The 14,193-nt window shown below is 39.7% G+C and overlaps 1 protein-coding gene across 1 annotated transcript in view; it reads left to right on the top strand.

Annotated features, from left to right (window-relative positions):
- The window catches only part of c3h8orf34 (chromosome 3 C8orf34 homolog), a 96,509-nt gene that overhangs the window by 47,381 nt on the left and 34,935 nt on the right, over window positions 1-14,193 (top strand). Inside the window, exons 12-14 of the mRNA XM_030767547.1 lie at window positions 875-1,335; window positions 3,406-3,502; window positions 5,560-5,607. Of these exons, the coding sequence (XP_030623407.1) occupies window positions 875-1,335; window positions 3,406-3,502; window positions 5,560-5,607 (606 nt within the window). The remainder of the gene's footprint in view (window positions 1-874; window positions 1,336-3,405; window positions 3,503-5,559; window positions 5,608-14,193) is intronic.

Raw genomic sequence — 14,193 nt, forward strand, 5'->3', positions numbered from 1 at the left:
GACTGGTATACAAAACCGTCTGGAATAATTACGAACAAAGTGGACCATTTCCTAAAGCTGGATTTGTTGCAGTAAGGTAGCAGTTTCCATCAGCATGTGTCAAACTGCTGAAGTGCAAGATAAACATATGTTTCACATATTCTGTTTAGAAAAATAGGCTGTTGTTTGTTTTTCAGATAATTTTATTTTCTCCTAAAGGACAAGATCAAAGTTTTGCAAATGCATGTCGTGTCATTCACACTGTATATTAAACATCGTGAGTACATGGTTCCCAGAGTAAATCTGATGAGTCATTTTTGAAAATGAGGGTCTTGCATGACAACACTCAGCTTATTTTGTGACAATGGAAAAACATCGGCTCTCCTGCTTTGCCTGAAAACTGTCATTTGAGTGTTTTCACCAACAAAAATATTTGAATTTCTGGTAGTAAACCAAACAAATATGTGTCTGTATTTGAGTGGAACATCTGACCACCTTAAATGAGTTTTGAACTTTTGTGAAAGGAAACTCCATCTCACACAGTTTACACAACTGGTAAATAATTTTGTTTGTTGCTATAAAAAAAAAAACGTCAAACGCTGGGAAAATTACCTGTTTTTCTAATGAAAACTCTTAAGCACATTTGGCTGCAGTTCAGCCCACTGAAGTGAAGAGGGAACGTCGTGAGAAAGAATTCGAACGCATTTACGCAAACGTCTCTTATGTCAAAACACAAGGTTCTCTCTTTTCCTGTGCTTTACGTGATAAACACCTAATATATCCCAGCTGTTATCAATACCTCTGCCGTGTTACGTGAACCTCTGTCTTTTTTTTTTTGGGGGGGGGGGGGTGTTAAAAGTTGTATTCCTGTTTTGTCCTTTTTTTTTTTTTGTAGAGGTGGAAAAAGACCTGGCCAAGTTGGCGGAACAAGGGAAGATGATCAGGAGTCCTAACAGCCTCCATAGCAGCTTGCTCCAGACACCCTCCCTGCACACCACACTGCCTGTCCCCGGACAAACTTCCAGACCCCAGTCCCCCAGCAGCCTGGCCTCCAAGACCAGCGCCCTGCCCACCCTCAGTACCAAGCCCACCTCCCTGGTCATGGGACGGACTCAGTCTCCCAGCAACCCCAGCAGTCGTGCCCAGACTCCCAGCGGTGCTCGGACTCCCAATAGCCTCTTACCGCGTTCGCTCACCCCTGGTAGTTACGGGAGCACAGAGAGGGTGTTTGGGCGGTCCAGGAGCAGACCAGTGACGCCGACGGGACAGATGGCCAGACCCCTCCTGACTCCACCCGGTCTCAGTACCACAGACAGCTTTGGCAAGGCCTACAGCCTCCGCGCCACTCTGTCAGAAGTAATATACACAAACTGGAAAACACAAACACACACACACACGCTCATGCTATAACCAACATATCAAACTGTGATCCTTTAGAATCTAGGCTGTTAGAACTCTAGTAGATCTGTCATGAGTCTCCAAGGCCCTGTTTACATTTGGTTTTAAAATGCGTCTTCATCGATTGGATCACAAGTGGACAGCGCTAAATACAAGTGTGAACGACCACCAAGACGCGTTGTGATCCGATCACTCAAACCACTTTGGTCTGGGACACATCTGACCAAATATCCTTTGTAGTGTAAATGCTAACGTGTCCCCAACAGAGACTAACTTAATAACCCTCTGGCGAAAGTGACGTAGCAGTAACGAAATCCGAACATAAGTGGTCAGCTGGACACCTTGGAGACGCATGATAGACACAGGTGAAAACGGCAATGTGTCTCGGCTGTTCACTTGTGATCCGATAGCCCAAGACGCATTTTAAAACCAAGTGTAAACAGGACCATATTGTCTCAACTTACATGACAGATTCTCCTGTTACAGAGGAGATTCGTCTACTATTTAAACATTCTTTAAGGAACACTGGTTAAGGAACTGTAGTATGAGTAAAACTAAAGACTGCTGTATCATAAGACATAAGACAATGTTCATGCAGTGCTTTACCACTTGAGACATTATAAACGATAGAATTTATTCCTTCTTACATTTAGAGTCTGTCTATATGTGTGGAGAATAACGTGAAAAGTTCCTCTGCTCCTCTGATGCAGAGCACGTTCGGGTGGACTGTGGGGAGGCCGATGCAAAACCCAAACTCTCCACATCATAAACCTCAGGTCACTGATTTGAAAAATCACCCTTGCCCACTGTTATTCTTTTGGAGAGTATGTAAAAACCCTCCTTCTGTCTGGAGGCAGATAGCACTAGAAACATGAGAAGCCCTTTCCACAGGGCGATGGGCGAGGTCGGTCAGACCAGTTGGATGTCTGCTCTCTGCGTTGGGGAAAAAAAAAAGGGTGTTGCAGACTTATAAGTGTTTTTTTTTTTTTTTCTCTCCTCCCCATAGTTCTATTTCATGGTCTACTGCACAGCAACGTTGTTAAATGTGAAACTCTTTTTGAAAGCATTATTAATTGCTAGTCAAAACATTATCCTGAGGTTTTTTTTTTTTTTTTCTTTTTTTTTTTTAGTAGTGTCTTCAGTTACACCTACATGCGATTATAGGAAATGTCAGAACTCTGAAGAGCAGTTGATTGAATCCACCTGGTGTTACTGTTGTTTAAATGGTGCCCAGTGAATGAGAATAGGGTAGAAATAGTCGTTGGTCTCTTTTTAAAAGGGGATGTGCAGGGGGGTGGGGTGGGGTATCAGATGATTTTTTTTCTTGTTTTTTCCCCCTTTTCTGCGGGTAATTTAGCCCTGAAATGTACCTATGATACATGGCTTCTTCCTTTTCCTTGGTAGGCTCAGAACTTCCATCACCTTTTAACGTTGAAAAATAAGAACACATAAAAGTGTTTAGAAAGGAACATGGGGCAATTTATTTATTAGAACTCAGCCCAAAGGATTTCAATCTGAGGTGTACTTCATTCAAAAGAAAATATAAACATCTGTGGGAGTAATGAGTCTGACATGCACGTATGCCAGCACTCGATGTCTTTGGTTTCGAGTCCGCCCGGTATTGCTGTACAATGTGCCTTTTTGACAAACTGCCCTCCTCCACGGGCCAGTGCACATTTCCTTGTAATACCATTAGACTTTTTCAAAAACGGAGCAATTGAATAGACCTGTTTTTTTTTTTATTCAAAACATCTTGAAATTATATTTGTTGTAAAGAAAAACCTTCCCCAGTCCCGGTCTTGCATGCTGACAGTAAAGAACTGCATTAGTTGCGTGCGGTGTTTTCCCAGTAGATAAATTTTCCACCTGTCCCAACTTTCAAATCCAAATTTTTTATAATGAGTCATAAAACTATTATTTAACTATTATTTATGACAGGAATGGCTGTAGTTTCCCTCCTTGAAGTGAATGTATGTATTATAGATTCATGGATGTTTTTCCTTTTTTGCTTGTGTTCTGTGTTTATAGGATGAGTTTTACCAACAGCTGCAGGCTGTCAGACAGCCATGGCTCATCCCCAGTGACACAGAGAGTGACTGTCTGGAGCCACCAGAACAAGACAAATGTGAGTGCCATCCATTTCTCTGTCCCCACTGAGTCCAAATGGATGTTCATTTACCTATCTACCATAACAGTAACACTCCACTGAACTGTTTATGCATTTTTTTTTTTTTTGTAATAAACCCTCCTCCCTGTAGCCTTTCTCTGACCTTACCTACCTCACTTGACTCGAACACTCCTTAGGTTGATTAACCTTTTTCTCTTACTCTTTCCAAAGTTCTCGCAAACCTGGTTTTAGTGCAGAATAAATCGTTATAGATATTTGCCAAATCCTTGGAGTACGATCATCTGGCTTAAAAGCCTTCGAATGTTGAAGATCATATTCACATTACAGTTAATGCTGTGGAACATTTTCAACTCAAATGTGACTCATTAATTGTGACCTTTAACACTCATCTGTCTAAAATAATAGATTTGTTTTAAGAGGAGTTGAAATATATGACCTCCTCTGAGCATTCTAAGATCACATATGAGAATGCCAGTGCTTTTATGGCCCACTCTGGTGTTTCTGTCTCTCACCTTGTGTGGCTTGAATGTTGAAATATTCCAGATACTTCCATGATGTTGATATTGTCTCGTAGAGATGTCTAAAATTTCATTGACATCGTTCATTTGAAAGATTTAAGCGTGTTTGGAGACCGGGAATTGCAATCTACGCAGTTTACAGACCATTATCACTCGTAAATACTCTTAGTTACATTTCTCTTAGTGTGAACGTGGGCTGACCAGAGTCGAGGATCCTTCAGGAACCATTTGTCTGTTAATGTAATGAATATTTTGGTCCTCAGCCTGTTGCCAAAAAAGAACCTCAAGAGAGTTTACAATTTGAATCAGAGTGGAAAAATTCCATATGCTTGATATATTTTATACTTGTATAGACAGACATCTCTTTTTTTTTTGCTCCTCATTTATGAGTACATTGTTTATTGTTTGTGATCTGTAGAAAGTATGTTTAGAGAAGTGCTGAAAAGAATGCTCATGACATTATATGGCTTATGCCCAGAATGTATCAGAGCAACAGATTTGCCTCATATTCCCAGCTGGTCTCTGATAAATGCAAATGCTTTCAAATTAATTTTGAATAATTCCCTCAGCAAACAGATTATTTGATCCACTTTATGAGCTGAAACTGCAACACTTGGGGGAATATTTAGACCAATTTGTATAGAAGTCATGGAGTTAGAATTCAGGTCAAACAAAACATTGCCAGTGCAACGCAAGCCTTGCAATCAAGTGAAATATAAGTGTACGTGAAAGGTAGCTCCAAGGGATTCACATTTTGCCAGAAACATATCTCACAAAATGAGCGAGTGTGTTTTGCTAATGTTCTCAAGGGGGTTTAGCCCGTGTTGTGCTATTGGAGCAGCTGCACTGGTGATACGTTTGAATGGACTTGCCAACCACAAGATGTGACAGAGTGCTGTTTGGCGTGAGAGGAGACTGATTGGCTGCCATGATGCTTGTTGATTCACTCAGCAGGGGGTTCAGCTCACTGGCTGCAGTTTCGAACTCAACCCGTTTCTTTCATGCCAGCGCTTGATTCTGAGTTGGTGCCAAGTCTATGGCAAAAAAAAAAAACAAAAAAAGAAAGTTCTGTAACAGTTTCCTGTTATTCTAGAGACTTCCACAATGGCGTAACCACTAACCCCAGAAAAGATGAAAGAAGCCCTCTCTACTTTTGTCTGCTCCTGCCTTTGACCAAATGACCGTATTTCTTAATGAGGTTTGGTCTACACCTGCTGAGCACTCAAGTATACGCTCGTTAAAAATGCTTAATTCTTGATTAACGCCCACAAAAATGGAATACTGTAACCACAAAACATTTCTCTCAGCAAGTACTGTATTTTAAATGTGTGCAGACCTTTAATGAGCTAGTCAGAAGCACAGGTTATGGAAATCTGTAGTTAATTCTGTATTTCACCGCTAGCTAGATCCAGATGCTTTACAAACGTGATCCTAAGTGTACCACGATTGATTTTTTACCCTTCAGATAAAGATGCCATATTTTATCAGCTGTGGTATCTTTCATGATTTCTCTTTTTGGTCTTTTGGTATCCATAGGTAATCCGAGTGGAGTTCGGGATGCCAATAAAAGATCAGTGTTCTCAGGTAAAAAGTCCTCTTCAGGCCCTCTGAGGTCACCATACTGTGCCGGTAGAGTAGAATGTGCCCATAAGAATTTTAGACATCCCCTTCTAGAAAATGGCTTTATATTCCTGGGTGTCACTGCCTTGTCAGTGACTTTATTCCGCCACGAAACCACAGTGTGCTTCTTCCAACATAACCAAACGAAAGAGTTGGTTTCTTCGTTTATAGATCTAGCGATTATAACCAGCAGTTAACGTAGAATGCCCGCAGGGCCCTGGGATCAAGTCTAAGTCTAAGCTGGTGCTTTGGCACCACTAGATGCTATGGAAAGAAGACCTCTGGTGCCCGTTTCCACTGACTCAGGCTGGTGCCACTGTTACATGCGGCGCTATAGAGTCAAAGTAATGTGGGAAGTGTGTGGCTGGGCCGTCTGCGGTTCTCCTTATTGTGGCATTGGGGAGCCAGCCTGTATTTCATAGCATTAGAGGGCAGGTCTAGAGTAGCTAGCAGCCTTGACTATCTGAGAATCATGGCAGAACCACAGCAACCAACCAAAGCCTGGGTGCTGAAACCTCTGATGTCATCCATCTCTGTGTAGACAGATATACACCACAGATACACACACACACACACACACCTCATTTTCCACTCCATGTATATCTTTGACATATTCAAATATTACTGTGTGTGTTTTATGATAATTGCTGTGGTTTAGTTATTCTTATTAGTGGTTGAATGTGTCTGAACTCTGTTTCCAGGCAACTCATGTATTTGTCTCTGCTTTGAACAGGCCTATAATGATGGGGACCATGGACGTTGATCCAATCAAATAATTATGCAAACAAATGGGGCATTTTGAACATTACGCATAAGCAAGGGAGAGACATATTTTTTATAGTTAGTATGAAAGAAAAAAAAGATTGTGCCCTTTTTCCACTGAGGCTAATATTTCTTACAGGCATAATATGTCAAAATAGTGTGACATTGTATGAACACTTTGAACTGAAGAATGTAATATGTATTTCAAAAAAAGATGTATATGCATTTGATATATTTGTTTTATAGCATGCTTTTTGGGTTGTTATAGAATAATAAAATGATTTGTTGTTGCTTCATGGCCTTACTAAGCTATATGTATAGGCAAATGCATATTCATTCTATTCATTTTGGAGTGCCAAACTACTGGTAAAAAAACAAACAAACAAACAAAAACAACTTTTATAAGTATTTTTGATAAAAGAAACAATAAATTAGGAGGATATAATTGGTGCCACGAATGATATGCATGAATCTCATTTTTCTATATAAATGTATCTTTTTGTTGTTGTTTACACAAAAACCTGCCTATCACTATTCCTTTGACATCGTCATTTTTTTGCATCTTTTTCCTTCACCAGTCAGGTGAAATATTGTTTAAATCTGCTATTTGACTATGAACACTTTATCCTTTTACTTTTTTTACTGAGAAAAAATATAGCCTGTGACACTTTACTGTATGAAGTCAATTAAATTTTGATTTACAAAATTAAATGTGAATGTCTGCATTTAAATATCTTTCTTTTTCAACTGAAAAAAAAACCACCTCTAAAATTCTGATCCAGTTTAAACAGATAACCATATGTGTACTGGTGTGAAGTCCAAGAAATTAGAGAAATGCTTGGATAGGCTTTCCTCAGATTCCTCTCCCCTCCTCTTGGTTTTGGTTGACTGTCTGGTCACCTCTGAAACAATGTCAGTGTTGCCAGCTCCTTTTCATAAACAGGGTAAGAATTGAAGAATGGAAACCTCCTCTTTACAGGAAGGCTTCGGGTTGCCAGATCCTCTGCTTAAGTTGGGTCACCATTATATGTAGGCCAACAGCAGTTCAGTGTCTGCGCTATCTCTCCAGCACTGTCTGCAAATGAGATAAACATGCTGCACTCAGTGACTCTGTGAAACGTGAGCAGACACTTGCAATTTCCAACTGTTTGATTTCTGGGCATGAATCTCAATGGAAAACACTCGAGTCTCATCAAACATAACCCTAATCACTTCTGAGTTCCACCCACACTCAAACGCAATTGAGATGTTACTCAATGATGACATATTTTAAAACAATCAGATTTGCATGACAGCTGTTGTGTACTCTGGAATACCTCTTCTCCTTAGAATAGATTCATTTTCATGATTTCCCTCATCAATAGGACATTGCTGTTACAAAATCTGACACTGAAATCCACCAGCCCTTGCCTTGCAGTTCATGAGCAATTTCGTAGTGAGTGTTGGGAAAAAGCGAACGGTCATCACTCACTGACTCTCAGTTTCAAACAGTCTTCATTACATGAGTTTACTTAACCTCTTTGCTTATTGTATAAATCATTATGGGTGCTATTGATCTGGTTTAGACCTCACCCAGATAAATGAAATATGTACTTTGGAATGATCCAACAGCGTCTAAGAGGGTTTGAGAATAGTTTGCTCTGAAGTGGTCTCATCAGTTTTGCCATTGCCATTCTTATTATGTGTGTGTGGGTGTCACTAGGGTGTGTGGAGATAATATAATGGCTGACAAAATGACAAATGAGACATAGGCGCTAGATTGTTTTTTTTTTTTTTAATTGGACTCAGACCCATTGGCAGAGGCTAGACCCCAAACTGGCATGGTCTGCACACCAATCTGAAATCGTTTCTAGTTTGCCCTGGCCAAATCTTAACACAGTTTTCAAAGTTAACTCCCAATCTTCAAACAGGATGTGGCTTTAGGAGGGTTCACCCTCTGGCTGCGTCTACTAACGATCATTTCTGTTAAGGGCAGTGACTGAACATTCATCAGACGCCATTGTAAAAAAAAGAAAAAAAAAAAAAAAAAGAAAAAAAAAAATTAATGAAATGTGGTATGTATGCCATCTTGCTAAGATATTTCCCCCATCGTGTTTAGACTGGTTTGATGAGGAAGGGATGTGGTTTAGAGGAAGCATGGCTCATGCAAGGAATTTCAAGGGATGAAGTCCTTGATAAATATCGGGGAACACTTTTTTTTTTTTGGTTGGTACAAATCAAGTACAACTCAAGCTGTTATTTGCGTCATCCCGATTCCCGCATTCGGCAGTAAATTACACCATTTCCTAGCTTGGTTTTCCACATAAAAAAAATTCTTGTTTTCAGATATTGGAAAGCAATTTGACATGCCTTCAACTCTGTACATTCAATCCTTATGGCTAATCAACAAATTGCATCAGCACTTTCAGTGAAATCATGTGTTCTTGGTTTTCAGGGAAGTAATAAAACCAGAATCTGTTGGATCATTCCAAGTTCGGTAGGATGAAGTCCGATCAAGTTGACATGTCTGAAGAGTGTACTTTGTAGTTAATGTGTGCATTCGTTCTGTTCACAAATATATAGATTTATTTTGACATCTTAATCAGCATTGATTTAATTCATTCAAGCTGTCATTGCCATGTCTTTTTTTTTTTCTTTTTGTTTGGAGCATTTACTTTATGCTTAGTTATTTGAACAACAGCTCAGCTTACTGTATATCTTAATGGAGTAATTTTCTGCCAAGTATTTTGATATCTATCTGCATCTGCTGGAAAGAGTTTATAAGCAAAATTGATATGAAAAAAAGGACAAGCATTAGGTTATATGACAGATGACTTTTATTCACTAACCTTTTAAAATGGTATATATTATAGTAATGGACATCGTCTCTTAAGACTTTCCGGTACTGTTTACCACTTAGTCTCTACAAAGGGTACTCTTTCAAAGTTAGAGGCCCACCCAAGAGTAGTAGTTAGCCTCTCTCTCTCTCTCTCTCTCTCTCTCACTCTCGCTCTCTCACTGTGTCTCTGAGGTTTAGACCACCACCAGTGGTCAGCTGACCGACCTGTCCTCTTTATTTACGGTGAGATCAAGCCATATTAATCTTGACGTTAAGCACAAATAAATCTATGGTGGGGGCAACTATGCTTTGAAGGAATATAGATGACAAGCAGCTCCCATTCTGCTCCCATGGAGTGTGTGAATCCATAGAGCGTTTTTTTCTTTTTTTCTTTTCTTAAAGCCAGGACAAGAAGATTTGTAAAAGAGAGAGAGAGAGAGCACGTGGTAACATGGTTCGTTAGGAAATTGCACCGTTTCCTTTAGAATTTCTCTCTCTCTTCAGAGACGTAAAACACTGAGTTACTGGAGCTACCCCGGTGCTCTTTAAAGGTTTGATTGATCAGCGCTGAATCCTGCAACATGAAGACGCCCCCATACCAAATTCATTACTTTCTGACACAGACAGAGGAGGATGTATGCATGGATGCTTTTCTTGTTTTTATTGAAAACACAATCAAGTTGCTTTTGGAGAGGTTCTGTGCTGCAAATGTTCAGTTCCTTTCCTTCATGGTAATTAAATGCTTCCCCAGTGTGTTGTTATTCTCTTATTCTCTGTGTGTTTTTATTCAAGTTTGTCCTTTTCTTGTGTGAGAATAACCCCTATAGATCCTAAATGCAGACATTCTGGAATTTCAATTAAATCTTAACCAGAATAAAAGCACCGAAATTGCTATTTTCCACTTTGTTCAGAACAAAGAGAGCGTCATTGTAGCATTCTGTGGCAGGAAGTCCTCTGATGATATTGTCTTGGGGGCAAACCAGAGAGGCTCTGGAGCAGGTAGGGAGTCACGGTTATACACCACATATGTTAATAATCGGCAATATTTCCTAGGTCAGCCCTGTCTCTGACATGCAGGAAGAGAATCATGTGTCACATCTACTGCCTCTGTAGTTTTTTTGGTAATCAAAAGTTTTATTTTCAGCCTTTAAATGTAGAAGTTCTTTTTTTTTTTTTAGGCTGGCTGCTAGGTCTTTAAAGATGGCTGCTTTTTACTGACACACCTGCAGTAGATGAGTTTCAATCAAGTGAATGGTACACCTGCAAATCACAAGCTATTACTGGCTCAATTTAACCTCTTGAATATATTGGTGGAACTTTAAAAAAAAATCAATTAGGACATTGTGTCTAATGAGATGCATTAGCTCCACCTGTCTTCAATGTTTGCCTTTTGTTTGTGCTTAATCCAAACCTTCCTGCTTTGCCAGTCCAAAACTTCCTGCCAGGTTGCAGTCTCTCAGACTGAACACCCCTATCATTCACAGAAGTTGCTCAACTCCAGGAAATTCACGAAAACAAGGTAGGTCATTGCCAGTCAGGAGAAATGGTAACAGCCTATTTTAGGTGGCTAAAAGTTGAAATTTCCTTTGGGTGTATTTTGATGTTATTTCTGAACTCAGACTGTTATTTATAGTTGGATTTTATGACTGTCTCATCAGAATCTTGAAATGTGCTTCTTTATGCACGTGGGTTACAAAAGAATTTCATATCATCAAAACCCGTGAAACCGTTATTGTTTTCTCAGTGTTTAATTTATAATGTACGATATAGTTTGTTAAATGGGAATAATATCTGTTCACTTTTGTACCCGTTGGCTAGACTGCTGGTTTAGGATGAACTCCCTTTTGATTTTATTTAAGGTGTGTCATGGAAATTTAATATTCAAACAGTTGGTGACCTTGTTAAGTATACTTTGCGTGTTGCTTCCACAAACTTACTCAACGTGGTTTCTCTGAAGCCCAGTTTACCAGAAATTCTTAGTCACTGTTGTTTGTCGGAAACTTTGACAAAGACTGAAGTCTGGTATTGTTCAGTGTTGGACTGAGAAATTCAGGAATCATTTTTTTTTTTTAAAGTTTGACAGCAAAGCTTCAAGTTTAAGCTCAAAGTTTAATAAACTGCTCTTTGGATACAAAACATAGAGGTAAGAGATTACCATATGTAAATATGACTGTCTTGCTATGTTTTATTTAATTATGAAATAGTTTCTTCCTGTAAGGTATGAAAAAAAAATCTGCTTAGGATCCAGTTCAACAGATGAACACACAAAAAACCTTGTCTGTTTTGATTAGTGCATAACCCTTCATCTACTTACACAAAACCAGCCCCATTGATTCAGTGGGAAAAATGATGTTCTGCCAAACTCTTACAAGTGAGTAAAGGTCAAAACAAGTACACCAGCATCAGCGGTCGGTCATTTTCCTCACAGGGCTGTGTGAGACCAGTGAATCTTCTCCTGCTGGAGCTCTGTGTGTGTGTTGGTGTGTGTATTGTGTATGGTAAGTATGCTTGTGTGAACCCACTGCTTGGTGAGAGACAGTCAGGTTTATAGTGTTTGGTGGCTGACTGATCTGTGGTCAGGGTTGCAGACAGTGAGTGGAAAGGTCTTGCACAAAAGTTGTGTATGTTGGAGGCTGGCGGGCTTACTTAACGGGTGCAGTACAAACCTTGGTCAAATGACTCACCAAGCAAGCTTCCTGAAGCTGGCCTTTCTCTGATTATTCTCTTGTTATTGTTTTAAGGCGAAAGATCTAAGGTTCTCTCTGCCACACAATGTCTCATGGAAAAGGTCTTTTATTTCATGTGATTTGTAAAAATCTCATCTGGAAAGGCTTAAAACGAAATATCATGGCAATAACTTCAGAGTGATGATATTTATACCTATTGTAAAATGTGAAGAAGAGATGAGGGTTCATATTCTCTCCCACACACACACACACATTAAAAGCCCTGCTGGCAGTAGAGCTTCATACCAGTGCTGTACAGAGTATGTTTAGTTTCATTTGGCCTTCAAAGTTTCTCTTCAACTCTTGACAGAACCAACTAAATCATCGTGCCAGATCTTTTTCCCATAAAATATTCTTTACATATGAAGGTACAACAACGAACTTAGGACCTTTTACAAATGGGTTTGTGTAAGGCTGTTATGGAGAAGTATGCGCACTACAGAATGTTGGGATTTTTGCGTGTGTATATATGCATTCATGTGTGTTTTTGTCCTTATTCCCATTTGCCAAAATGGGACAGGAATGGACGTGGCAGCCAATCTCGGTCTGGCTCTGCCTTTTCTATTTCAGCGTATTTATTTGTCTTCTCAGTTTCAATCATTATCACTGTTAGTCTTCATCACTAAATGGCTTACTGTTGTATTTATCATGAATTAACATGTATACTTTAGTATATACTTAATCAGTCTGCACGCAAAATGGTGGTTGCGGAGAGTGTTGATGTTTGAGAGAACTGAATTGTTTTCTCTGGCAGAGTTCTTTCTAATGTCAGTTCATGCTGGGTTCTTCTCAGAGCGTCATTACCAGATGGCAAACAGAACAAGCATGTCGATTCCTTGCACTGATATGCCATGACTCAGCAAACAAGATCAGAGAGAAATATGAAGATTCATAAATACCCCTTGACATTTTGTTAATTGGAATCACCAAAGGCCTATCAGCATCCATCTTTCTGTAGCCCTTGTTCAGTTCCAATAGATTGGCTAATGTTAGATCACTCATGAGGAGGGCATGTTTAAGAGCAGAAAATATGAACTGAATGAATCGGTCCTCTCTTCCAAGTGACTGTTAATCTGTCAAATATGTAGTCTGTATTAGAAAAAGATGCCATTCCTTTTTGCATGGAGGTCTTTTTTCATAGCGTGATTCTGCAAATGAATCAAGAGGGTTGCGTTTGCCAAGTGGAAAGAACCACCCTTCCTAACACTCCAACAGTGAAACAGGTCAATCTCTCTATTCTTTGCAAGCTCTCATTGATGATCATTCTGTTCCTGGCCAGAATGAATGTTTTCTGTGACACTCATGTCAACTGTATCGTTGTTGTTAAGTATCAAGAATGGAATCTGACTTTGGCTGTGTTGAGTATGATTTTACTGCTCTCTGGTCTTAGTCTCGAAAAGCTATTAATGTTGGGTTCCAGAGAATGACACGGAGACCTAAGACAGGGCGTGATTCTGGAGAGTTTTTCTTGTTATCCTCAAGGGATAGGAGGCAACATGGGCTCGTTCTTTGAACCCATGTGTTTACTGGCCACAAACGATACTGAACATGGAAACCAGAAAACCAGGATACACAACAAAGGTGTAGCTGACATATGTTTCTATAAAGGAGCATTAAAATGCTCTCAGCTGTTCGGCACCTGCAGGGATTGGGGGGAACTTGGGAATTTGGGTGGAGAAGTGGGGTGCAGTCTCAAGCTCTATGGTCCACTGATTGTGTTAAAGGGATGCAGAATGCGTTGCGAGAGGAAACATGAACGGTTGTATTAATTGCTGTATGATTTAACAGGGGAAGTGCTTACATTCTCCCTTCTTTGGGGCGGAGCAGTGTTTCTTCACTGAAACGGCGGTGCCAAAAGTCTGATCTCAATTTCTTGTGAAATGAAATGGAGGTTGAATTCTTCCGGCTTCAGTAAGAATTAGCTGAATCTAAAACCACTCCCCAACATAATGGATATATCAGAAATTGAAAATCAAAACCAGTGTTTTCAAAGTTATGTTTCTCATGTAAGTAGTCACTTTACATAACTATGATGAGACATGGAGATTGTGTGTAATGTGTGTTTGCCTCCATTACTCTCTCAGAACTCAAACAAATTGTCAAAATGAGCCATAAAATGGTTGTGTGTTGTCTGTGCAATTGCTTTCCGGCCTTGTATTTTATTTCCTTCTGAATGAAGTCTAACTGAATGTCTAAACCAGCTGTCCTAACTAACCTCTCTCTCTCTCTCTTTCTCTCTCTTTC

The sequence above is a fragment of the Chanos chanos genome, chromosome 3 (genome assembly GCF_902362185.1).
Source record: "Chanos chanos chromosome 3, fChaCha1.1, whole genome shotgun sequence".
NCBI lineage: Eukaryota > Metazoa > Chordata > Actinopteri > Gonorynchiformes > Chanidae > Chanos > Chanos chanos.